Raw genomic sequence first — 27,909 nt, forward strand, 5'->3', positions numbered from 1 at the left:
ATGGTTTAATTTCAGCAAGTCTTCCTGAAGCAGCAAAGCAGCCTCGGACCATCACTTTACCACCACCACATTTGCTGTTGGAATGATGTTCTTTTTGTGAAATGTTGTGTTAGTTTTATGACAAATATAACGGGACAAAAAGCCTCCAAAAAGTTAAACTTTTTTCTCATCACTGTAGAATATTTCCCCAAAGTCTTGGGGTTCATCAAGATGTTTTTTGGGAAATGTGAGGGAGGCCTTTGTGTTATTTTTGGTTAGCAGTAGTTTTCTCCTTGAACTCCCCTGGATGCTATTTTTGCCCAGTCTCTTTCTTATTGTTGGATCAAGAACTTTGACATTAACTGAGCCAAATGAGGCCTGCAGTTCTTTTGATTGTGTTTGCATTCTTTTGTGACCTTACCACAAGTCTAAATGTCATAAATAAAGTCATTAGTAACTAAGTAAAATTTTATTTTTATAGCACTGCAACCTTTTGCGGCTGAATTTACAGCGAGGAAGACCAAGACAAGGTATGTTGGAAGCAAGAGGCATTTATTTGCCCATTTAGCTCTGGCTATGACAGTTACTCACATGGCAAGCCTTCTCACAGCACGAACAATCACACTCATCTGATGACAACTGGCAGCCTTAACTACTCGCAGCTCTTAAGTTCTAAACCAGTTTTTTACTGTCAGGCAAAATTGAGGTTGAGGTTTTTCAAATTCTAACCGTCCACCAACATTCTACAATACACAGTTTTATTAAATAAATATATACATACATTTTACAACTTACATGTTTTGTTTTGTTTTTTAAAAAAAACATGTTTTGCAACAAAATGCTAGAAACACAGGGTTACCTTATTGCAGCTGCCCCTTATCACATGACTTCAGGGGCATGCTGGGGATGTAAAAGTTCACTGATGTATGATGTTGCTGCTTCATGCAGACCTCTAAAAGTAGAAATCAGAATCTGAAAGTGGACTTATAAGTTAATGGGGAGCCAGTGCAACTGAGTCAGCAACTGTGTGACATGTGAAGAATTAGTCAGAAGCCTCGTGGAAGTGTCCTGAACAACCTGCAGCTCTGTCAAAGAAGTTTTGTTAAGGGAAGAAAACAATGAATTACAGTAATCCAGGCGTGATGAAATAAAGGTATTAATAACCATCTCCAATTCATGCCGTGACACAGTGGAATTCATTAAGGAATGTTTTAAATCAACAGCTCTTCTTATATTGGTAGTACAAATCCTATTTTGTTTTATGCACACAAAATGTAAACTGCAAATGTATAATATTTACAATATCTTTGTGATTAAGCTACTGCTTTAAAACCTTTTGTTTTAAAATGTATTTTTCTTGAAAATCAAACTTGAAGACAAAAGACGTGTGGCTTTTTTGCCACTGAATCGACATTGCTTCTACTCCTGTCCGTGGCTTTGCAAATTCAAAAATGCTCACATGTTAAATTAATAGACAATCACAAGGACAGATGTTTTCTCTTTTGTATTTAATGATATAAAATGTTATAAAGCAAAACATTCTTGCATCTGAGTTACAAAATACACAATTGGATTCTGCCTGTAGTAAAGCAACAATCATCACAGCGCTTTTTGTGTAAAACAGTATACATTAAGGCATAACACAGTCAACACCCCGTTTACAGTATCAGTATAAATTATCTTTAGTCTTTCAATACAAAACACAGGCTCATATATATGGAGTTTCTACAGCAAGCAAGTGGTGGATTCTCAATACAGAATAAGAATAATCTCGTGAAAGTTGCGGTCAGTAACATCAGCTGCTGTACACTGGTTTTCTTCAAGACAAATTGCCTTTACAGTCCTTTTAATGGATGACAATCCAGCCACAGGCCTCCATCTGAGCTCCTCAGAGAGATGATTAAGAACCTTGAAGTTGACGCAACACTGCAGTAGTCTGGAGACTTTAATGCACAAGTCAACACTGGGTTTGTGTTGTTCGGGTAACATGTATCCCGTTTACACCGTCACGCTTCAAATGATCTGCAAGAAATAAAAACAAACACATTTTATAAGTCATCATGTATCAACAATACTGTTAAACATTTCAAATTAGAGTACTGTTGAATTTGTGTAGAAAACTATTTTAAACAGATATCATGTGGCAATCGCTAAGGAAGTCAGGCTGTCTACATGAAAAATGTTGAGAAAAACCAAATTTAAATACACCCTTTTTAATATAGGCATGTTTAAATAAATCTTAATTAGTTTTTTAGTAGCACTACTATCAATATTATTAGTTCTGCAGGCAGAATAAAGGTTTAGCTTTTAAATAGATCTTAAACAACAAAACTGTGTTAAGGAAGATGGATCTGTTAAAGCAACTCAATTATGCTTATTGACCAAATACTTGACAAAGAAGCCCTTTGTCCTACTTGTCCGAATCTGTGTAAATGGGACAGGATGGTTAAACTTGAAAGTTTCAGCTGAAAATCAGAGACTTAGGGAAAGTGTACAGTTTAACTTTGGGGCAATAAATGAGCCACCTTTTCACTGCTCATATCAGCTCATGATATTACTGTAATTGAAAGAAAGTAACGTGTAGTAACAAAGCATTTTGATAACACTGACATATTTAGTGTGTCATGTCATGACTTAATAGAGCTAATAGTGATTCAGACACATTCTGAAACCTTTGGGGACACACGCATTACTTACAGGTACATTTCAGAAGATACATGACATGTCACACTATTGCACAACAGTTTTGGGGGGGTTTCTTGCATTAAGCAGTCACACGTAAGCATGTATTATCAAAGACTCACTGGAGCTCCTCTTTTAGCCTCTTGAGTTTATCTGAGAGCCTACAGTTCTTCACTTCCATGGGAGCACTCGGTATAAACCAGGCTGCAATGAACTTGCATATGACAACAACATGCTGCAAGCAGAGGGTACATGGTTAGGAAGTGAATCTCATTTTATAAACAAACAAACAAACAAACTAAAAAAAAAAACTTAATTTATTAATTAATTAAAAAAAGGAGGTAATGGGTTATTTCATACACCTTGGTTTTGTTACAGCCCGACTCTAAGCTCTGAAAACTTTTTCAAAGCTGTCAAAGTTAGAAAATCATTGTGTTGAATGCATTGTAGTTAGGAAGAAGTAGCACCCCAATGCAAACTCAAAGACAGGCTTGAAACTTGCAACAACCTTTAATTTAAGGTGTATAATAATCCATAGAAGATGGGAACTTACACAGGGAGCACAGCTGAAGCAAATCATACATAGAAAACCAAAGTACAACACACTGGGTAACAGACTATCACAATAAAACAGGAAATGTTGTCAACACTATGACATACAGACTTGATAGAGGGGCAGCAGATACACATTGTAACAAACACAGAGAGATCACAAATATGGGTGACTAACTGGGGGAACAAAGGGATGAAGAAAGATAGTAAGTAAGAATTATGAAACCAAGAATAAAAATCAGAATGTAACAGAAAATGCAAAAGATATTTATCAGTCAAATAAATATACAAAGAGAGGCCAACAAAAGTATAAAATTCTCCCAAACTTAAAGGATGACAAAACCCAAAAACCTTAATAATTAATAGTTACAAGTACCAAATCCTGGACCCAAAACCCAGAGATTGTAACAGAATGCTAAAAAACTGCTCAGGAAAGAGGTGAATGCGTGAATGTAGTGCCGTGCTTTGTAAAAGTCCAAAGGTCTTACCTCAAACAAGATGACGAATGCAAAGCGCGCAGCTAAAATGATCCAGAACTGATGGGTATGACTGTAGTCATCTTTGCTCCTGTAGTCCTTATAACTGTCAAAAGGAACATACTAGATTTTGATCAGATGTTTTTTTTATTTATTTATTTTTAACTCAAAAACTTAATCTGTAAGAGAAAACTAAAGGAAAACAAACCTGCAGAAGAAAGGCTCTTTACCAGGAGGGATGTTCTCGCTGTATTTATATGAAGCATTCACACGAAGAAATGGGGCAATGGAGAGAGTGTTGTTGATGTAACCCACCATACAACTTGAACATGAGAAAAAGAAAAACGTAAAAGAAAGCCATATAACCATATAAGCCATACAGCCAATTGCAAAATGTATAGAATTTCGAGAGGAATGCACTTCTCACTCAGTATCTGGTGCAGCTGTGCCTTGGGCACACGGGCCGTAGTGATAACGGTACACAAGTCGGGGGATGAAGTCCGAGGATACACCAATGACCAGCCCATTGACAATGACTGCTAAGACACCAATAGCCTCTAGTATATCTAGCCACACACCTAAGGAGAAGCAGCAGTGTTACTAATGCTCAACATGCTAACAAGACCCACAGTGTCCTGCCTTTTCACAACAGTTCTCACCAATATTGTTGGTTTTCTTGGGAACCATCCTCCGCTCGAGAGTGACCATCTTAATGGCATCCAGACGTATCTCTATGACATTATTGATGAAGGCCAACAGAGGAGCGAGAGGAAAGGCTGCCACAAACAGGGTGGTAAAGCTGAACTGGATCACTGAGAACAGAAAGTAAAGATCAATTTTATTTTTTTCCCAATATTAGTTTATCCTTTACTGTTGCTGTTGAAGCATGACACTGAGCACATACCCATTTCCAAAAACTCTCTGAACAGGCTAAATGAGTCGACATCATTTAGGCGGTAGTTGCTTAGCCAGTCTCGGAGCTTGCAGTTTTCACAAAGTTCATCCCCATCTTTAGTGTCTGAGTCATCTTTCAGATAGCAGTGAGCGCATTTCCTCTGTAGTTTCTGGGTTCTTTTTCCTTTCCACAACCGGCATAACCAGCTAATTCAAACAAACCGCTTATGTCAGCACAGATACAAGGTTGAGGCATATGTACAAGTTTGTATGAGATTACAAAGCTCTTTTATACTTACGGTCCAGTGAACTCAAAGACATTGCTGATGGTTTGCTTTAGTACCATGATGATGGTCATTTGGATAAACAGGTCGGTCAGACAACCAGTAGGGTGACACTGCATGAAAAAGTTTAAAATAAAGTCAGAAAGTTTATCATCACAAACATCACAAAAATAATACTACATTTGTTTTTCTAAGTGTGGACCGAGCCATACTCACTTCCTCAAGTCTCCAACGGCCTGCAATTTTTACATAATTCCCAGGGCGGCCATTTATCCTGTAAATATATATGTATCATTAAAATGTGAATTATTAGTCAGATAAGTCCAAATGATCAAAGACATACAGCATGTTTGAAAAGGTAGAACAATGAGATTTATAGAGAACTGAGCAAAAATCTTGAGCCATCCTTCAATTCTTTGAAGAATTTGATAGAAAAAGGGGGATTTAATGAAACATCTGGAAACGCATAGGGTTTGTACCACTCTAACAAGCTTTAAAGTCAATATCTGGTATGACCACTTTTATTCTTTATTTATTCTTTACTTTTATTCTTTGTTTTATTCTCATTCTTTATTCTTTACTTTTATTCTTGTTATTTCTTTAAATAGCTTTCAGGAATAGTTCTCCAGGCTTCTTGGATGCCTTTTGTTTCATTCTCTGTCAAGATGATCCCACACTGCTTCAATAATGTTGAGGTCCAGGCTCTGAGGAGGACTGAAAAATGAAGATGCTGCAAATCAGCACAACCATAAATTTTGAAAGGCAATCAGACAGCAGTTCTTACCTGCCAAGAATGAAGGCCGCATAAAACAGTGAGGTGAAATAGGTGAAGAACTGGAAGGTGAACATTTTGACTGTGAAGCTCTTTTCAGTGGAAGCAAACGACCTTATCTCCTCTGGTGAAGACAGAAGTCGTGTTAGTGTACGTCAGCATGCATGCATCTCACTGTTTGGCCAATAGATGGCACAATCGCACATCCTACAAAAAAGCCACATCAATTTTCTCTGATTGTATCTACTTGCTGCAAAAGCGTGACTGGTAATGTTTGATCCTTGCATGCCTGTGTGTACATGCACATGTGTGTGCATTTGTGAGCCTTATCACACCAAAACAAGGGCAGCTGCAGAAACACTATCGCAAAAGTGTTTTGATTTCTTGGAATGTGGCTTCTCTTGGTGTGCAGATTTTATCAACATCACCAGGTAGTGCATCAGATAGCTGAAACAATCTTTCCTTCAAAAATGGAAACAAGAATGGGAAAGAATTATATGCTTCTGGAGTTATTCATTTAAAAAAAATCCCATTAGCCGCTTGAATTTCAAAATTTTCCGATAGGACCTTCATTTCCACGTTAGAAAAACGTTGTTTTACTGCAGAATTTCAACCATTGGTTAACTGTCAGAGATTTACTTTTAATGTATGTGCTTTTGTAAAGAAGCACAAGTACTTAAAAGAGCTTAATTGATTCAAGTAAAACAAGAATACTGCAAAGACACATTACCTTTAAGATACTGTGACACATATAACTAGGTTCATACAGTTAACATTCATCTACTGTCAATTTATTCCTGTGCAAGTCAGTGAAATTCATGTATTCACTGCATAAAGACTCCACTACCCTTGGCTCAGCTTTTCTATGCCCACACCCTGTCATCAGTTTATTACGGTGATGATGATGATGATGATAATGATAATGATGATGATCATTATTATTAGTAGTAGTAGTAGTATTTAACAGGCCATCACACAGAGACACATAACCATTCACCATCACACCAGCAGACAATTCAAACTCAAGCCTTCTTGCTGCAAGGCAATCAATGCATCATTCTGCTGCCAAGCTGTTTGTTATATTGCCTAACTCATGTAACTAAATTAACAGCACTGTAAAGCTAAAATATTTCTAAGGTTAGCCAGAGTTTTTTGTGTTCTGCTCGCTCCAAATTCAGCCCATGGCAAATAAACAGCAATTTATACAGTGCTTTTTTGCACTCAGATATTACTGAAAGCCCTTCTTATGCTGCAAGCTCCATCTCCAGACACATTTTAATGCTCTCTCTCTCTCTCTCTCTCTCTCTCACACACACACACACACACACACACACACCTAGATGGATGCACAAGTTATTTCCCAAGGACACAAAAAAACGACGACCATTCCAGAGAGCATCCTTGTATTATATTTGTTAGGTCTAGCATTTTTGCAATGTGTATCTACTTTTGTAGATCTTATTTTAGTGTCTTGGGTGTCCTAATTTTTGACAATTTTTGACCATTTCAAAGAGATCAATGCATCATAAATATTTTATAAATATTATAAATATGTGTATAAGTCGTGTAAAAATCAGTTTTAGGAAAATTTATTGATGAAAGCTCTGTCTGAAAGTTATCTGTCTATTACCTGTGTTATCTGCTTCCTATCTGACTACTTTCCTTCCTGCCTCCTCCTGAAGCTGTTACCTGACAGAAACTCTTTAAAGTTTGGGGGGGAGAAGAAAATTAGGTGCATTAAACATACCCATGTCACAGAGTTTCCTGGCCACAATCCAATTTACCTGCAAAGGCAAAAGTATGATAATGGTCACAGATAGCATTATTAAACACATAAAGAGATGTACTTTAAGACATCTGTGTACCCGTGTCATGATAGTGATGATGAAGTAATGGAGGAAACCCCCGAGCACCATCACAGATATGTTGGAGTGGTTGCTTAAAGATTTCAATTTGTACTTTGCCAAAAAATCTGCTGCAATCACCCTGAACACCACCACAGCACTCGTTAGGCTGATGATCACTAATATCTGTAGAAACACAAAGACACTAAGTTGGGTCACCATACTTTTCCGATTAACATCATTTTTCTTTCCAAAACGTTCAAACCAGCCTGACTCTTATTTTAAGCAGTACATTATTAAATCATTATTAATCCTTATTAAATGCATTTAGACAAAGAGAAGAAAAGATATCCTACCATAATTGTTACACAGATAAAAATCAGACTGCTGGTCCAATAGGAGTGCTTAAATTTTTTTGGTTCACAGTTGACATCATTCACAAGTTCCAGGATCAGTTCCTCCTGTAGTTTGATTTGAAAAGCAAAAAAACACATCCTTACACATACATCCATGAAAAGTAATAAACACTGTATTGGTGTCACAAACTGGACTGAGTGGATAATACTGTCAAATACCTCTTCCTCACTCCAATCAGACACTTTCCATTCACACACATAGGTAGCACGATGTCTCTTCCAGAACTCCAAAAACAGTGTTGCTGTGAAAAACAGGAGTTTCTGTGAGATTTATAGAGCATTTTATGCACCAAATAGTTGCACCAATTAACAGTGACTGTTCTTGATCACCACATGTTAATAACCTCTGCCAACGTTGGGAATATTTTAGGTGTTTGTCTGTTTTAAAGTATAACTTTGACTGGAAAATATGTCAGTGTTGGCCTGCTTTTAATTTGAGGTTGAAAAGCGTATTATTATTTCTTATTTGACCTCTGCCAGCTGTCTGTGACATAGTATTTGTGAAATGGTTTCTGTAGTAAACCTTAGTTTTTGCTGTTGTTGTTTTTCGTTTCCATGTCCCTCCTGGGTTTCCCCTGTCTGTGTTTTTGTTTGTCTGTTTGAGTTTTACTTTCAATTCTTTCTACTTTTTGAAGGCTGTTCAAGTAGTTTCGGTGTATTTACTGGCCCGCTTTGTTCCTTTTCTCACTCTCTTTATTCTTTTCCTGATTGAGCTGCCCCATGCCACATTATCCCTCACCCAGTGTGTGTGTGTGTCTGTTTATGTGTGTCGGCTCTATTAAGCATGATTCTTACTTATCCAGCCAAGCCTAATAAAGGTGTCAGTATTACAAAGACGGTTCACGTGGTAGAGAGCAGGTTATGTTTGAGATTCGAGATCAACAGGTTTGAACAAAGCACAGTGACCAGTCAGCTCTCTGCAAAATAGCAACAGATCTTAGCATTCATGTGAGATCTGTGGCTCCCTCTGTGAGTAAGATGGTCAAAACTTTTTAAATTGCATCTGTCAATAAAAAGCATCAGTAAGAACGATAAAATCTAAGAAGTAATTACTTCAATTTCCTTTTCCCAGTGACTGTAAAGTCATTGACACTTTCAGTGGTCTATACAGAGGGTCTATAAAGAGGGTACTAAAACAATTTATACTTGTGAACCTTTGATCAAATATTCACATAGATTTAACCTACTTTGAATTCTGTTTTTATATTTAATCTTTACTCTCCGACAATAAAACTACCTTAAAGACATTTAAACATTAACTGGAGGGAAGAACAACTCTAATCCATCAGATTTTTCTATCTCTGTTAAGTTACTCAGTATGCATTTTTGCCAACTTTCCTTCCAAGCTTCAAATAAGCTAAACATTATAATATAGTACGTCTTTTCCAGTTTTCCTGGCCACACTTAAAGTGCACACACATTCACTTTTATTTTCCCTTTAAACTCATAACAGAGTTCTCCATGTTTGTGATTGGCCAGATACTACCAACACCAGCAATTAATTCAGTGATAAGCTATCAAGTTGCTAATTACCTTTGTGTGACTATACAGCCTGATTAAAGATGTTAGTTTAAGTGAAGCTAGATAATGGAAAGGTGTGTTGAACTTGCTTCACAGTGTAATACACACTGTGTGTAGCTCACTGGAAGTATTTTTTGTTGTTGTTTTTATTGGATTATTCTGCCTCTTCCTATATGCAGTGCCTTTTATTTGATTGTGAGTGTGAATTAAAGTCTTCTTTTATGAACAATTCTTTTGAACACTTAGACACGAGTCTCAGCTTTTGTGTTAGTAGCTGAGTCCACCTTAACAACTTTTACATAAACAGGACAGTTTCAAGGTTGAACTAACCTGAATGTGAACTACTGTTGAAAGAGGTTTAGTTTACAAAATCTTTACTTAAAAATAAAAAGAATGTCAGAAAACTCTAGCTATTCTCTATGTCAGTTGTCTTATGATAAACTCCTTATATCTACCTATAAACTGTCATATTCTATTATTTCAGCTTTTGAAGTGTTTTTCAATGAAAAATGGTGCATTACTTTTCTTTGATTTAGTTTTGGATTGTGTGTGAAAAGTGACCTTCATTCAGCATAATCCAAATAATATCATGTCTCACTTCCTTTTGCCCTTTCCCACCCCTCCCTACAAACCAGTTCTAGCTCATTCTCTTCAAACCCTGTGCTACTTAACACCTCTGAAGCATAATCGGATAAATCCTTAGTTTAAACATTAGAATTTAATATTAGATGAAGTGTGATTACAGACTCTAAGCATCTATAAAAACATATAGATACTAAAAGCAGAACAGTGAAAAGCATTTATATGTTCTTATAGATGAATGCTCGACCACCCCCATGGCCAGATGGCCTGCGCTGATTAAGATATGAGTAGCCAGGGAGAGTAGGTTCAGTGATGTGGCATCTCTTGGCAGTGCATGTCTGAGCAATCATAAAAAGACTGGCATTTGAATGAAATAGATCTGAGGCTGATGAAAGACTTGTCTGTACAAAATGTCCTGTATGTTCAAGCAAATTAAAACAAAACATAATTGCATTCTTATTTTCTATTATTAAAAGATCCTATTGCATGATTGTGTCTATCTCAAATATGGATGTGAATATTGACAAACTCACCCCATATTGCCATGAACATCGCAAAGAACACTGTCCCTTCGTTGTCAAACAGTAAGGTCACCTGTAAATAGAAAAAAAGCCATAGTAAGCGGTGACTGTACAATCACATTGTTAATCTATTTCGCAATAAATGTAATGATGTAAAATGATTTACCTTGGTATAAATGCAGGTGTCATTGAGCTTCCACTCTTTGCAACCCTTGTCACAAAGTGGACACATGGTTGTGTTGGAGTTGCAAACCTCATTTCTAAAAGATTTAAAGTTCAAGTCATTACAAAGGAAAGATGTACTGTATGAGGATACAGCCAGAAACTTACAGGAGGGGTGAGTGTTTGTAGTAGGAGATGCCGTAGAGGAAGATAATGATCCCGATGATAGCAGGTGGGATTAGGAGAAATGTGTACCAGCCCAGCCACAGAAAGTACAAGGCCACTTTTTCTCCAAAGTAGTTCCTGACACAATAAAACACAGACAGATAGAAAAAAAATACATTTATGTCTTGATGCATGCTCAATCATCCAGGTAAGTAAATCTCAAAAAGTTGATTCTGTTCGTCTGGACAGCATTTTCAATGGGAGAAGCGTTTCTCACTCATCCAAGTGACTTCTTCAGTCTCAGCTGAGTGCAGGTACCCCCAACCTTATGAACAGTATATTTTGCACAATGACTGAAAATAGCCCAGTGAATAAACAATGGACTGTGAGGTCAGTTCCATATTATTAATATGTAAATTGTCATGACAATTGATCAACATGTCATGGACCCGGTTCCAGGGACTCGGGGTCTGCAGTGTGGACTATGATGATGATGATGATGATTATTATTATTATTATTATATGGTTGTGCTCTGTTCTGCTGCTTTTCCTGCACTCCATGTTTGTGTTTTGGAAGGTGTGTGTGTGTGTTTGTGGGCGCGGTCGTGACAGGCACCTTCAGGCCTGGTGGGTGTGGCCCTGCCAGTTGACCGGTCACACCCAAGGATCTCCACACACACCTGGCACCGATCGAGCCTCGTCAGAGGAGCTACAAAACAGTGTGGCTGAGAGCTTCTCGGCGCTGGATCGTTGAGTGACTACCCGTCAGTGTTCCCAGCAAAATCAGTGAGTTCTAGTCTGTCACTTCGTAGTTGTGTGTTACCGGCTGCCTCTGTGGATTTTCCAGAAGGAGTGCGGGAACGGGAGAGCAGCGAGCACAACTTTCACGGGAGCAGAGACACGGAGCACGAGCACTGGGAAGGAGAGGCGTCACAGGAGTTGGAAACGCACGGGGATTCATTATTGTGTACTATTTACTTCACTGTAAATAAACGCACTGTTTGCACCGCAGAGTCCTGCATCTTGGGTCCTCCTTCCCCACACACCCACGGTCTGCCACACAGACCGTGACACAACAACCACTGATCAAAGCCAATGGGTTTACCACGGGTTCCCCAGTTTCACCCATCATCGCTAACTTGTACATGAAGGAAGTGGAAAAGAGGGCCTTGTTATCCTACCCGGGAACACATTGGTTCAGATATGTGGATGACACCTAGGTGAAAATCAAATCTCAGGACGTACCACAATTCATGGATCACAGTAACTCAGTGGACCAACACTTAAAATTCACCAGGGAGGATATGAAAAGTAGCAAGTTAGCCTTCTTAGACTGGGAGATTTCCATCAGTAATGGGGGACATCTAAAAGCTGATGTGTACCCCAAATCTATGCATACCCCAAATCTATGCAGTATTTAAGGTTTGACTCTCATCATCGACTGGAGCATAAACCGGGGTTCATCAGGACGCTACAACACAGAGCGAACACCATCTCCACAGACACAGCGGCCAGGGAAGCAGAAGGACATCACATTAAGAAGGCTCTGAGTAAATGTGGTTATCCCAGCTGGACATTTATCAAAGCTGGGAAGGCACCTAAAGAAATCTCCAGCCTAACCAGGAGAGAAGGACATCTGCTGCCTAAGCAAAAACCCTTAGTGATCCCCCTATGTGTCAGGAGTATCAGAACTGTTGAGATGCATTTTTTCTAAACACAGAGTCTGTGTGGCTTATAAACCCCTAAACACACCAATATTGAACTATTGGATCAGGTCCCCGGACACAAATAGACTAACATAGTGTACACTGTTAAGTGCCAGGAGGATTGCCAGGATTTATACATCAGGGAAACCAAACAACCTCTGGCGAAGCGGATGGCACAACACAGAAGAGCAACCTTGTCAGGCCAGGACTCCGCAGTCTATTTACACCTACAGGCCAGTGGACACTCTTTCAATGATGAGGATGTACACATCCTGGACAGGGAGGAATGGTGGTTTGAGCGGGGAGTCAGACTAGCTGGGCAGCAGACTGATTTACGTGAAAAGGGAACGACCATCTCTGAATCGAAGAGGGGGCCTAAGGGTACATCTTTCACCATCTTACAATGCTGTCATTGCAGCCATTCCCCAACTCTCTGTGAATGGTACTTGTGGCCATTGATCAGTGGCCATTGATCAGTGGCCATTGATCAGTGGTTGTTGATCAATGGTCATGACAATTTGCACACTAATGATCAAGGAACTGACCTCCCAGCCCATTGTTCATTAAGTGGTCTAGTTTCAGTTATTGTGCAAATGTACTGTTTATAAGGTTGGGCAAACCTGCGGTCAGCAGACTGAAGAAGTCACTTGGATGAGTGAGAAACGTTTCTCCCATCAAAAACGCTATGTCCAGAAGAACAGAATCAACGTTTTGGAATATACATTTATCATTTCTTCTGAAACAAATGTGGATAAAAATGTTCACTTCACAGTAACACATTTCTTAACAATTCTATGCATTACTGATATAGGACAGACTTTCTTTATAATAACTCCTCACTGGATTTATCTACTTTACTGGCAAACTTTATGTCAGTGTACAGTTTATGCTATGCATAACATAACACGATATAACATGCACTGTGTATAGTTCTGATAATACACAGTGGTAAGAATAGTCAGCATGACATATTTTTACTGCAAGGAAGACATAATTCACTTTTGCACCACAGCTGAACTCCACTGACATTAGTGGTCCCTTTATGTCACCAACAGGTCAAAGCTTTAGTGATTCTAGCACTTTGTTTTATAGCCAAATATCTACTTAACTAATAGCATTTCCAATTACTTCCAGTGTTTTGTGTGTGTGTGTGTGTGTGTGTGTGTGTGTGTGTGTGTGTGTGCGCGCGCGCGTGTGTGTGTTTATTAGAAAATACACTGAACTCCAACACCTTAGTAAACCTTGAACCAGGTAAACTGCAGGATGCTAGCAACAACTCGCTGAGATTAGCATCCTTGCCATGCAGCTAAGCCTCACTTAGCTAATGAAGTGGCTGTAGATTCTTTAAGTGTAGAGTCCTGTCTTCATATGCATGTGTTCTTGCCAAGTGGCATTTAAAATAATTACAGTCCTGAGAGAAACAAGTACTGCAGTGATGTTCTGTCTCAGAGGTTAGCTGATTAGCTTATGGTGCAGCAAATAAGTGAAAAATCCTTTGGAAAAATCACATGACAAATTTTAGGCTCAAATTACCGATTTACCACAGAATTTCAACCACTGGTGAATTGTCAGATGTTTTACTGTTAATGTATATGCTTCTGAGCAGGTAAAGAAGTAAGTTAAAGTTATTTTCAGAATTTTTCTTTGTTTCAAACAAAACAAAAGAACTGAAGTGCCGCATAATATGTTATAAGTTAAAGGATAATCCTTTAACTCTTGTAGTACTTTAATGCAACTCGCTTCAGGCAGAGCATTCTCATTCCAGACGTTGGTTCAGGCATTCAATATTCATCAGGTGCTAAATTATTCTCATGCAATTTCATAAAATTCATGTATTGCGTGCATAAAGTCTCCTTGATTCTTGGCTCTGTTCTCCCATTCCCGCACCCTACCATCAATTTTTTTTTAAATTATTAACAAGCTAACATAGAAAGACAGATAACCATTTACCGTTGCACCAACAGACACCTTAGTGACCAGTTAATCTGATTAGCAGGTATCTGGACAGTGCCAGAACCACTGCACAAATGAATTGTAATTTATAGAGGCACTTTTTACACTTTTTGCAAGCTGCATCCACAGATACTTTTTTAATACTCTTGCTCACACACACACAAACCCAGATAGATCCATAAGGGGCTAGCCCAGGTTTAGTATCTTTCCCAAGGACACTTCAACATACAGATGAAAGAGCTGGGGATCAAACAACCGACCATCATAAACAACAAGCTTTTAGGGGGGTCATTTTAGGGGTTGAGAACTGAGTAACCAGTGAGAAGAATAAGAGGTCCATCCATAATACTGGACTGAAACAGTATTACTTCTGCAACTACACCCCATATCATACTGCACCCACATGGTTGAACATTAGGATCATTCAAATAAGGCACATATTATGGTGCACCCATCAACTATTTCCCTGTAATATTAACTTATCTGTTGCACTATTATTATAAGAGCTAAATAAATTCTGAAATTGTATCTGTAATACCAACTGACAAAGAAGCTGAAAATGTTTACTAAGGGTTGTTAAATGTATAAAAGATATCATATAGACAAAACTGCTGCTGTGACACGTGGTTTATGTTTTAGATACACCTGAATCTAAAGACAGAGACATCTCTGCTCTCTTCTAACTCAAAACTCCACGAATTACTGTACATTATGTTAAAATCATGGTTCCAAACAACAGATTCATTATGTTCATGACATGTTTGCTGTTGTCTTGTTTGGAAACCAATTATGCTGCAATAACTGGAACAGTATAGAGTGCAGAATAATAAATAGGCTGTTGTGCTGCAGTCCAAACCTGACAGCAGTTATGGGTTGCCCTTGGAGACAGGCTGTCCACCGTGCCCATCCCGCCTTCAGTTCTCTCTGTTTCTTTTTCTGAAAGCAGAAACACACAAAATCAAAGCAAATCAGCAACATGTAGAAAATCTTTCTGCAAGCTGCTTAACAAAACACAAAGTTACACTGAGAACAGAAGCTTTCTTGTGTGAATATGTAATCTGCTGGCTTTTTAAAAAACAGATTTCAACAATTAAGGGCTTCTAAAACCAATTCGACCTTACAAGTTCAAAGCTGAAACTGTAAGATACTTTATTTAACATACATGTGCTTGTAAAGGCGACACAACAGACTGTGGCTCATGTCCGTGCTTACACAGTAACATGTAATATTCATCAGCAATCATGTACACGCACATACCCAATTATTCTCGGTATTAGATGACTCACAGCATTAACATGACTCGCAGTGTCTCTGCGAACAAATACTTTTTTTTTGGCACCACTATTCTGTTTTGAGAGGCCATTGCCAAGTTTCAGTTCATTAAGCTTATGAGAAAACCTCAACACCTAAGCAGCCATGTGAAAGGCAGTGGTTTAACAGTTTTTAGTGTCACTATCTTAAGCGTAGGAATGTGTGGACCCACATAGAGAAAACAATGGCAAATACTGATTTATGTGATCATTCTTATCTGACTTCTTATCATTGTTACTCCTACGGCGACTGTTTTTATTCTTGGCTATGATTATCACTCTCCATGGATGTGATTTCTGAAGCAGAAGAAGACCATTCCTTTTCTTTCTTTTTTATAGTGTAAAGCAATCAGCAGCCCTCATTCTTCCCATGTCTATACTGATCATGTCACTTTTGTCAGGTACTTCATATACAAGGATAAGACTTAAAACCCAGAATTAAAAACAAACAAACAAAACATTTCACCTCATGTAGACAGAACTTGGTCTCAAAAACCTTCATCTTTATGAGCTCCCGTAGATTTTCTGTGGAGATTAAAAGGTAAAGAGAATAATAACAAAAATATTCAGGGTCTGGTTAAATGCAAAGGATCTGGGTTGTAAATAATTCTGTCTCACCTCCTGAACGAATTCTGGTGTGACCTAAGATGAAGTGGACAATCCGTATCCTGAAACAAGGACAAGAATCACTCATGCAGCTGATCATAAAGTACAAATGTCATTAGATTAGTGCATCTTTATTGATTCCTTAAAAAATGCATTTTAAAGAGACAACTAGGCATTCCACTTTCATAAAAACACAAAGGCGAAGACCTAATCTAAATACCACATGGTTAGAAAAATTTGGAAATAAATTGCTTGAGAACAAGTCCTTTGTAATGATAACACAACACAGTGCAAATAAACACTGGGATGCTTTAAGTGTCAGAAAACAGCAGCAAGGAATGTTTAAAATGCCAAAAATAGTTTCAGTGGCCTTGTTTACCTCGTACTGAGAGACACTGCGCTCTGATCTGAGCTCCAGTTGCAGGCATCGGACACCTTGAGCAGATACCTGTACTTCTCAAAGATTTCCTTGGGCGCTTGAATCCCATAGAAGACGTGATTATCATCTATGATTTTCTAACAGAAGGAAATTAAGATGAATGACTGTATGGCTGAAATGTATATTTTATAGCAGAAATGTTAAGTGTACTATTAAACACCCACCGTGACTTTGAAGTTCTTTCTTTTTAGCTCTTCGATGTACTCAGTTTGCTTCTTGAAAGACTCTCTCTCCTGGTTATTAATCGTTTTGGCAACCAGGACGTAGTCATAAGAGAGTGGAGTGTGCTGAGTGACAAAAAACAATACGCCAAAATCAGACATTATATGCTATAATATATGCATTAACATGGCCAGGACTGGAATTATAATTATATTAAACTATAACTGGACAATGGCTTACCACAGGCGGAAATGATTGCTGTTCATTGCCATTTTCTTTTACCACTCCCAGCAGCTCCAGCATCTCAATACTGGACTGAAGCATCAAAAACAATGAACAATGTTACATTATGAAATCACCCATGCTGATGTAAATACATTAAGTCGTGGTTTTAAAAATGGCATGAAAAGTATGTGGTAAAGACTTTTGTCACAACAGATGAGTTTCATGAGGCCACTGTTTTGTGATACTGTGCTTGTGAAAGTAAGCAGGAAGGTTATCACCTTCAAAAGAATCCTGTCTAACGATAACACGGGGGCGTGACAATGAATGCCACTGCGCTGAGAAAGCAAAGCACAGAGAGCTAATCTAACCTGAATGAAAAATATGGCGTGCTCATATAGTCCAGCAGTCAGTCCAAATCCATGCTTTCTATAAGTCCTCAGGGGATTCTCTCACTGACACACGTACATCCACAAACAGTGAAGTCATGGCAGAGGCAGTAGCACCTGAACATCCTGATTCATACGCAGGGCAGATTAAAGCGTGAATATGTTCTGACCTCATCTGACTAACTTGATTTAAGTGAATCTGTAGTGGGTTTGATGTAATGACTGCTTGATGGAGCTATGTGCAGTCATGATAAACAGCAGGGCCGCTGATAACATAAAATCTGTTAAAGTGTGAGGCGGCCTCAGAGCATCTTCACTACGTAACGATTAAAAAAAAACAGAAGCATCATTATTATTCATGAATCGGATCACCTACCTGTCTGTTGTGGAGAGGCATGATGAGTCGGTACTGAATGAAGCAGTGACTTTCCGGTTACAATAAAGCTTCGATCACCATTCAGTGACACCAAAGCCTCAGCTCAGCGATTTCTCCAGCTATAAAATGATATGATGTCTCTTCAACAAGCAGTAGGCAACTTCCGGATCGCATCTAAGATCAACTGCGGCGTTGTTTCACCAGCAGAGGTATGTATAAAAACCGACTCTACCTGTTGCTGATGTCACGCCATCTATCTTTACAGCCTCCACCTTCTTCTGTGATCACTCAGTCCAGGGGGAAATCCAACAAAAAACAAGACAGGAAAAAACACAGTGTGATACAGAATAACCCCAGAGACAAAGAACATACAGCCAGCCAGTTGAACTACCTCCTTTTCACTTGACAGGTACGATGGAATGGCTTTCCTTCTTCTTCTTCTTTTTTGTTATGCCTCCTCCTTCTCTCCTACGAGCAAAGTACCATTTATCCACCGCTAGATGGAAGCAAACACACTGGCTGAAACCGCCTGTTAAACCCCCTGACTTGGCTGTGACTAAATCGTCCTACACACCATTGTCAGCACTGACTGTGACATTTACAAAATAAATAAATAAATAAAAATCTTACAAAATTAAAAAACATTTTGGAGTCTATAATGGAAGGACTAAGCAGGTTCGCTAACATTTACTAAAAAGGCAATACGGAAAAATAAAACAATAGGAGGAAGCACATTCATTCTAAATATTAGGACAAATATAGTTAAGTTCCCTGTTAAGAATGAGATCATTATATCTATGCACATGTGTTAAGCGGCACATTGTAATGGGCATCTTGTTTTGTTTGCTGGATATAATTGAATCTATTCCACCTATTTACAACAACCTGTCATCTTTACAGGTAGTACTAAAAGGCTTCAATGATTAGTATAGTCAATGTTCTGGTGTTTTTCATTGTGCTGGGGGTTTGAGATTCTCTGGATATACAGTCCTGTGCAAAAGACTTGAGGCACATTTTATTTCATTTTATTTTGGGAGGAAAAACAAGACATGTGTGTAACCATTTATTGAAATGTGCAAATATAACTGGGTAACTACAGCATGTATAAGGCATAAACAGTTTATACAATTGTAACAAGCTTTGGTGCGACAACCTTTATTCTTCAACACAGCCTGAACTCTGTTAGGCAGCTTTATTATCGTTTCTTTAAGCAGTCTTCGGGAATAGTTCTCTGGGCTTCTTGAAACATGTTCAAAGCTCTTTTTGGATACTGGGAACCTTTTGTTCCTTCCTCTGTGATCCCACACTGCTTCAGTGGTGTTGAGGTCTAGGGAGGCTGCTCTGTGTTTTTCTGTCCAGGCATGCATTGGGATCATTATGATGCTGTAAAATTAAACCATTGTCAGTCAGAAACATCCCAGATGGTACAACATGGTGAATCAAAATACGATTGTACTTTTCTAAATTTACAATTCCATAAATTTTGACAGGATCCCCAACACAGCTGGCTGAAATGGAGCCCCAGACTTCCACTGTGTTTTATAGATAGCTGTAGACACTCACCATTGTAACTCTCTCCTGACATATTAATGATGACTTGAACTAAAACTTTCAAATTTGGATTCACGAGTCCATAAGATCTGTTAGCACTTCTTTTCAGTCCAGTTTAATTTATGTAATTTGGCATATCTCTGCCTTTACTCCATGTTTGCTTTCCTTAAGAATGACTTCTTAACAGCCATTGAGAGCATCTGTAATGAAGCTTCAGGGAACAATAAATGGACCAATCAGAGGGCCAGATCCACATCCCAAGTCCCGTGTAGGGTGTTGGCTGGATTTTTGTCCTGGTTATTGAGAGCATGACTTTCAGATATTGTTTGTTTGCTGATAGCTTTTGTTTTAGGTCTAGTTCTTCTGCCTATTTTATGCTCGAATATGTCATAAGTCAATATTAAGTAACTTAACAAATGAACAAACAATAGGCACTCCTCTAAAAATGATCAGGTTAAAGGAGTGAACTGCAAATGTGTGTGAATACAGCCAATGTCCAAAGAAAAAAATCTTTAGGAAGACTGAAGAACGACTGCACAAGACCACTTCAAAAATTCTTCAATAAAGCATTGTATTTGTGTGGTTTCTGATTTCTGTATTGATTTGGTTATATTATGTAGTGAACTTGATTTTAGATTTCTGGCTTACTTACTACCATTGTGTGGGACCTATTTTCAATGTTTATGAAAAAAAGTGATTATTTCAATCTCAGATTCCTTGCCTTTGGCTCATGTTCTGTGAAGAATATATCAAATAGCACATTTTCATTGACTTCACACCTCTAATTACTGTGTTTCACCTCTATGTACTTGCTATTCCTGCACAAGATTCCAACATTGTTATATTTAAAGTACCTGCACGTATTTGCTCCAGCATTCCTGCACATGTTACCCTCTGTTTTACAGCAACCATTATCTATCTTCTCACACTCTATCCTAGCTGTAAATCAGGCATCAGACATAACAAATAAAATTGTTTTGTGGCTCCTTACCAATCAAGATTGTGAAAAAGAGTCTCAGCTCAAAAAACCTCAGAGATTTTAGTTCAGAAAGAAGATTTGGAAAATCACAAAGAAAGAGTTTCCAGAATAGAGTCCTTTTACCATTATTGGATGGGGCAGTGCAGACAGTAGAGAGAAAGTTGGAATGACACAAAGGAAATGGTCTGGGGTAGACTGAAACCCAGCCCCCTTCAGTAAGAGCGCTTACCTTCAGTTCATGGCTCACCTGCTCAACCAGGTGAGCAATATAAGCCCTGTCTAGTCAGAGTCTGACGGTGAGTTTAACGATGAGAATGAGACACGCCATCAGTTAAAAAACACAAACTGAATGGTCTGCTCGCAAAGAAATGAGTCATCCTGTATGACTGCTGATGTGGTGCAATCAGAGACAAAATAAAAGGGTGATTCCTCTTATCAAATCTCAGATAAGCTGGCACAAACTGGCTCTTTGTTCAGTGCGGCTGATACAGTTATATAGGTGGACGCAAACCTGTTCACCTGTGATGTTTTATTAGATAGTAAACATACTTGTTCAAGATTAACATGTTTTTTATTATGATTATGATTTTTTTTTTCAAAATTTTACCTTAAAAATGATAGACCTTTTATTCATAAATGGGCGACAATAGGGGTCAATATCAATCATGTGGTCTGCATCACTTAGAACTGAAATAAAGCTGGTTTTATGGTTCCATTGATTTAAAAACTCAATAATCCACCCAATCCCCCTCCAATATACAGACACACAGTCACAGATACACACACACACGGCTGTTGGTTCTCACAAGTATAGTAGAATGCAGATTTCTGTCCTCACAAAGAAAGCTAGACACACACACACACACACACACACACACACACACACACACACACACACACACACACACACACACGCACACACACACACACAACATCCAGTGGCTGCTTTTCCCCTCCAGCACGACTATTTTGATGAGCACTTCCTTTACTGTTGTTCTTGCAGAGACACGTTTTTACAGCACAATCACCTACTGAAATCATTTTTAAGTCTCTATCAACAATTTATGTACACACTATTTTATATTTGTCACGTATGGAGGGTCATGTCACATAAAAACCTTATTAAAGCCATTATGAGATTAAATCAACAGGATAGCCATGACTAAGCATACAATAAAATTGAATGACTAAACATTTGGCCTATCATAATTTGACTAATGTATGTATCTGATACTACAATTAGATTCTGTGTCACCTCAATGTATTTAAACCTGCCTGGTGTCATTACAGCTATACTTTATTGAGCTATGTTTTCATTCTGTTTTAATGATTTTGTGAGATGGTGGGGTTATGATTCCAGCTGCGCAGTCTGGATCTATTTCTGTGGCCCTCTTCTTAAACTTTAACTAAAGAAAAGGCAAAGTAACATGTCAAATGGGTGGTCCTCCGTGCCTTGTTATTAAGGAGGATTTTCATCATTAGTCTTGGAATCCTGGAAAGGCAACGCTCACCCAGGAAAACCCACATCTCAAGGAAGATAGGCGATATGAGGGTGGAGAAAAAGTGGTTGCGAAAATAAGCTGCTGTATTTCTGTACTCCACCACACCCCTAAGAGGAGGACATCATAATTACACCCACACAGGATTGTAGAACCACTTCAAGGGTGATGGAGGGGGTGGGGGCACTGCTACTAAATTTGACCCCAGTGTAAGAAGACTGGCTGGGGTGGATAGGAGGTGGAGTGAAAATGCTGCAGATAGTCTCTTTCCTGAACTCCACGCCAGAGAGGAAAAGACGTGCCAAACAAAGTCCTGCTCTAAACAAATCTAAGCAAATATATACAAACATCCACTGCTGAGGGGATTAGTTCCAGGAAATGTCTGCTCAACAAAGAAGTGAAAGTCTTATATTTCATATATATATATAATCAAATTCAAATTTTATTTGTCACACACACACAACCATACACAGTATGACATGGGGGTGAAATGCTTGTAGCTGTACAATGCCCGACCATTAAATGACAGAAAAAAAGTTTTACAGTATTTACAATTTACAGGTTACTACAAAATTTACAAATTAACTTAGGAATTTACAGTAAAAAATGTGCAAACAGCAGAAAGAGATTATAAAGATTATAAATTATAGGAAATGTGTGATGGTGCGTGTGGTGATGTGATGTGTGTGAGAGTCCAGTCTTATAGTGATGTGTGTGGGAGAGTCCAGTCCTACACCTGGTTCAGGGCCCGAATAGCCTGGGGAAAGAAGCTCCTCCTCATTCTCTCTGTTTTGGCCTTAAGGGAGTGGAAGCGCTTCCCAGACCTCAACAATGAGAAGAGTCCATTGTTGGGATGGGAGAGGTCCATCATAACCTTCCTAGCTTTGGACTTGCACCGCTTGGTGTAGATGGACAGCAGGTCAGGGAGCTCTAATTGAATGATGTGTTCAGCTGAGCGCACCACTCTTTGCAGATCTCGTCTGTCCTGCTTGGTGCTGTTCCCATACCAGGTGCAGATGTTTGCCGTCAGGACGCTCTTGATGGTGCAGGAGTAGAAGTTCTTGAGCACCTTCAGTGGCAGATAGAAGTCTCTAAGTCTTCTGAGGAAGAAGAGACGTTGACGGGCTTTCTTAACCAGGGTGTTGATGTGACAGGACCATGACAGGTCCTGAGTGATGTAGACACCCAGGTATCGGAAACTGTCCACTCTCTCCACTGGTGTGCCACTGATGATGAGGGGCTTGTAATTCCTTGCCTGCTTTGTAGTGAAGTCCACAATCAGCTCCTTAGTCTTGCTGATGTTTAGGAGGAGGTTATTCTCCTGGCACCAGGTCTCCAGGTTCCTAATCTCCTCCAGGTAGGCCATCTTGATATTGTCGGAGATCAGGCCCACAACAACAGTATCGTCAGCAAACTTGACAATGGAGGTGGTGTCTGATGTGGCTACACAGTCATAAGTGTACAGTGAGTACAGCAGGGGGCTTAAAACACAGCCCTGAGGCGCTCCAGTGCTGAGTAAGATGGAGGGGGAGACTTGTTTTCCCACCCTCACTGATTGGGATCTGTCTGTGAGGAAGTTGAGGATCCACTGACACAGTGATGAGCTGAGTCCTAGATCCGTCAACTTGGTGAAAAGCTTAGAGGGAATTATTGTGTTGAATGCTGAACTGTAGTCCACGAACAGCATCCTAACATAATTCACTCTGCCAGTGTCCAGGTGACTCAGGGATGTGTGGAGCAGGTGAGATATGGCATCGTCTGTGGAACGATTAGTCCGGTATGCAAACTGAAGTGAGTCGATGGTGGCAGGAAGTGAAGAAGTGATGTGATCTCTCATCAGTCTTTCAAAACACTTAATCACAATTGAAGTCAGTGCTACTGGACGGTAGTCATTGTGGCAAGCGGGCTGTTGTTTCTTTGGAACAGGGACAATGATGGACTGTTTGAAGCACGTGGGAACCACTGCTTGGGCCAGGGAGAGGTTGAAGATCTCCGTGAACACCAGTGCTAGCTGGTCAGCGCAGGCTCTCAGGACCCGGCCAGGGATTGCATCTGGTCCTGCTGCCTTCCTGGTGTTCACCCTCCTGAAGGTGTTCCTCACGGCATGCTCTGTGATGATGAATGCATTTTCTTCACTGGTGCACTCCGAGCGCGCGCAGCCGTTTGTTGTTTTAATTGCTGCGGCGTTGAAGCGAGCATAAAACGTGTTCAGCTCATCAGCCAGTGAAGCATCGGCATTCATCATTGAAGAAGCTGGTCGTTTATCATTTTATCACCTCATGGCCCATGAGGTGATAAAATGGGGTCACCGTGTACCCATTTAACTACCTGAACACCCTCTTATGTGAAAGACAGAGTAGCTTGTGGGATCCTACACATACTGGGAAATGTGTTGTGTCTGTTCACATGAGTGTTTGTGTGAGAAAGAGACAGTGCCTTCCCAAAGTTAACCCTGGACATTTTGCTAAACAAATTACACAAATGAAGTTTTACAAGACATCACTGACTAAAAAAGGAAACAAAATCCTTGTGACCATGTGACCTCTGTTTTGGTTTAAAGCAGCAGCAGCATTTTCATTGTGAATTGACAGATCTTATCACAAGGGCTGGGTTGTTGCTATGGGGTATTTTTTCTTCTTCTTCTTTTTTTATTTTTAGCTTTTTCATTGGTTTCAGTGTGTGAATAAGTGAACCAATGATTAGGAGACAAGTTGGGACAGAGCCATGTTTACCGCTGTGTAGCATTCCCTCTTCTTTAGACAACACTCTGTAAATATCTTTCAGCGCCTGTGGTGCCTTTTCCGATCTATAAACTTCCAGTTCTATGTATAATGGGTCAGAGATGCAGCCACTGAATGCAAGTCAGATGTTTCATCTCATCTTTAGTCTGTAAAAAGTGTCCATCTCTTTGCAATTTTTATGTTGAGGAACAGTAATGTTGTAAATGTAGATTTTTGCAGACTGGTGATTCTCTGTCCATCCTCACTTCTGAGAATCTCTGCCTCTCTAAGGTCCTCTTATCTATGCATATTCATGTTACTGACCTGTTGTAGATGGAACGCCAGAACTGCCATAATGAATGAATTAAATACACCATTAAATAATTAATTAAATGTGGCAATAATTAATTAAAATTGGAATTAATTAATTAAATAAATAGTTATGACACATGTAATTAATTAATTATTGCCACATTTAATTAATTATTTAATGGTGTATTTAATTCATTCATTATGGCAGTTCTGGCGTTCCATAGTTGTCAGTTAACCTCAAAAGGAAAGCTAATGTTCCCTCCTGGTCAATGTTCCCTCTAAGCTGCGCACGTGCGCAATTGCACACTGCTGGCACGGTCTCTGCGCACAGAAAATCTGCGTTGCGCACAAAAAATTTTTTAACCTGAATTTTTTTAACCATGAAATTAAAATGAATACTTTAACAATTCTGTTTTGCAGTTTTAGTCAGTAAGTGACTGGCTGCTCCCGTATGGGATTACAACGATGCCACCTTATCCCATAGTCCAGCCAATGATGCGATTCACGTTCGTATATATGCAGCCAATCAACGTCGTCCACAGGCTATGACAGCGTCCTTATGTGCCGACACCGGTGTTTTAGCTAGCAAAGCGGTGTGGCTGATGTGGAGTGAAGCCAACGTGTACAACCATTGGAGATGTGAGCAGGACAGATGGAACAATTGACGGGAAAAGTGTGGACTTTATAACAGTTTTTAAATTGTGTTGATAGGCCACGTAATACCAGAGTTGTGATAAAAAGAAATGCAATGTTTGGTTTTCTTCCTTAATACTATCGTTGTTTATATTTACTGCGGGAAGAAACTGTAAAAACTGCGTTTTATAAGAAAAAAAGCTTGAAAGCACTCTCTGCCTGTGAGCAAAAACAACCCCGCCCCCTCTCCCCCGCTGCCCCTTTCCTATTCGTCCAAAAAAGTACCATGTCGACCAATCAAAAAATGATATGGCAACCTGGCATCTAGTTGTTAAGAAACGGGGGAAGTTTTAGGAGTGACGGCGGTGTTTTGAGATGTGAGAGATTTGAGACGTTTAGCGCAAATCTTGTGTAGTTAGTGTGTAGTGTAGTTTTGTTGTGTGTGTCAGAACAATGAGGCGACTGCTGAATGTTACAGGTGTTACAGCAGTGATACATCTCCTGTTGTCAGGCCTGCAGGTATCAGGCTGTTGTTCTCCTTTATCTCATAGTGGACAGAAATTATTTGTTGGAGTAGCACAAATAATTTGTGTGGCATCAAATTTGATGCAGAACAGTAAATAGTTTGAAATGTTTTGTTAAAAACGCCCTGGCTGCATTTAAAAAATAGCTGCAAAAAACGTTGTTTGCTAAACTCAGTTACTTTTTTTGAAGAAGTAACTATATAATTAATTGCCCAACATTGGTCATTATATACTGTATTTTGCAGACAGAGAGTTACAGGACTCTCTCCCAGACCACAGACTCATACTCATGATACAAGTCAGAGCTTTATAAAAAGAAAAAAAAAAAGAAAGTTGTGTTTTCGAAATTGGAGTTCAAGTTATTTTTACTTCCAATAGTCTTAACATGTCAATGACTAGATTTTTTTTTTTACATTTTCATTGTAAGTGGGCTAAAGTAGTTAATTAAAGGTAGTCTAACATAAATGTAAATGCTGTAATTTGATTTGATTTTAATAAACCATATAACTTGGATGGATTCGATGCTGGCATCACCACAGTGCACACGTCTGATGTCGCTCACAGTGGTCCCAGGGATCGCTCAGGGAGTTTGTGTGCTTGCTCAGACACATGAAAAATTAGAGGGAACATTGCTCCTGGTACAACTTAACTTTTTGAGACTTGTAGCTGGCTCAAATTTAAAAAGAGATCATATTTTTCTATGAAAAAGTAAAATGTCTCAGCTATTTGTTGTTGTTTTTTTTAATCATCTGTTTATTATAAAAGCTGAGAAAGCGACCAGCATAGTATGGAAACTTCTAAAAATTTAAAATGCATCAAAGGATCGTACATATCATATAAATATAGAAATAGTGTATAAAAGAAAACAAGCACAGACTTCTCCAGATAAACATTTCCTTGTAAATTTTAATTACTGACTGGCTTTTAATAGTTGATACACATTTTAGAGACTTTGAGAAACATAAACATAATTCTGCACTGCATATACATACAAGGTCTTGAAAAATTGGGTCCCATCTTATCTTAAGAACCTCCTTGTACCATTCCACCACAATAGAGCACTTTGCTCTCAGATTGCTGGTTTACATGTGGTTCCTAGAATATTTAAAAATAGAATGGGAGTCAGAGCCTTCAGCTTTTAGGTCTGTCTTCTGTGGAGACAGCTCCCAGTTTGTATTTAGGGAACGGAAACCATTTCTACTTTTAAGATCAGACTTAAAACTTTGCATTTTAAGGAAGCTTATAGTTAGGGCTGGATCAGGTGACTCCTCCCTTATTTGGCTGCCCCTCCCTGAGCCTGATTTTGCTGGATGTTTCTTCCCCTTAAATGGGAGTTTTTTTACTTCCTATTGCCGCTAAAATGGTTGATCACAGGGGTTTCTATGATTGATGATTGTTGATCTACCTTGCAGCATAAAGTGCCTGTAGGTAACTCTCCGTGTGACTTGGCACTATATAAATAAAACTGAACTGAATTACATAATATATCTAATAAAACAACCAGGTTAATAATATTATGTAACTATTTTCCATACAGTCAAAATAGGTGCTTCCACAGAGTTATACGCTTTTGCTGCTCAGTCCTGGAAAAATTAAATTTACCAACAACTTTTAGCAATTTTGACATGGGTCCCATGTTTGGGGGGAAATAGCATGAACAAACAAACAAGTGCAAATA

The 27,909-nt window shown here is 39.0% G+C and overlaps 1 protein-coding gene across 6 annotated transcripts; it reads right to left on the bottom strand.

Moving 5' to 3' along the window:
• Nucleotides 1-1,468: 1,468 nt before the first annotated feature.
• Nucleotides 1,469-26,777, bottom strand: LOC120730502 (anoctamin-9). Of its 6 annotated transcripts, XM_040026930.1 has the most exons (26): nucleotides 18,405-18,422; nucleotides 18,246-18,291; nucleotides 18,014-18,132; nucleotides 17,267-17,341; nucleotides 17,029-17,151; nucleotides 16,805-16,941; nucleotides 16,438-16,487; nucleotides 16,286-16,344; nucleotides 15,366-15,445; nucleotides 10,854-10,988; nucleotides 10,690-10,783; nucleotides 10,536-10,596; nucleotides 8,059-8,141; nucleotides 7,840-7,944; nucleotides 7,505-7,669; nucleotides 7,387-7,423; nucleotides 5,652-5,763; nucleotides 5,084-5,141; nucleotides 4,883-4,980; nucleotides 4,594-4,790; nucleotides 4,349-4,501; nucleotides 4,117-4,267; nucleotides 3,898-4,011; nucleotides 3,702-3,795; nucleotides 2,784-2,896; nucleotides 1,469-2,001 (listed from the first exon to the last, which is right to left on the bottom strand). In XM_040026930.1, the coding sequence occupies exons 3-26, from the start codon at nucleotides 18,032-18,034 to the stop codon at nucleotides 1,986-1,988; spliced, it is 2,331 nt and encodes a 776-aa protein (XP_039882864.1). In that variant the 5' UTR covers nucleotides 18,035-18,132; nucleotides 18,246-18,291; nucleotides 18,405-18,422; the 3' UTR covers nucleotides 1,469-1,985. The 6 variants fall into 6 exon arrangements, with proteins under 6 accessions (XP_039882864.1, XP_039882865.1, XP_039882862.1 ...); XM_040026931.1 differs by lacking the exons at nucleotides 18,246-18,291; nucleotides 18,405-18,422 and adding an exon at nucleotides 26,769-26,777 and having other exon boundaries at nucleotides 18,014-18,046; XM_040026928.1 differs by having other exon boundaries at nucleotides 18,246-18,445.
• Nucleotides 26,778-27,909: the final 1,132 nt, after the last annotated feature.

Source organism: Simochromis diagramma, unplaced genomic scaffold (genome assembly GCF_900408965.1).
Source record: "Simochromis diagramma unplaced genomic scaffold, fSimDia1.1 OVJJ01000293.1, whole genome shotgun sequence".
Lineage (NCBI taxonomy): Eukaryota > Metazoa > Chordata > Actinopteri > Cichliformes > Cichlidae > Simochromis > Simochromis diagramma.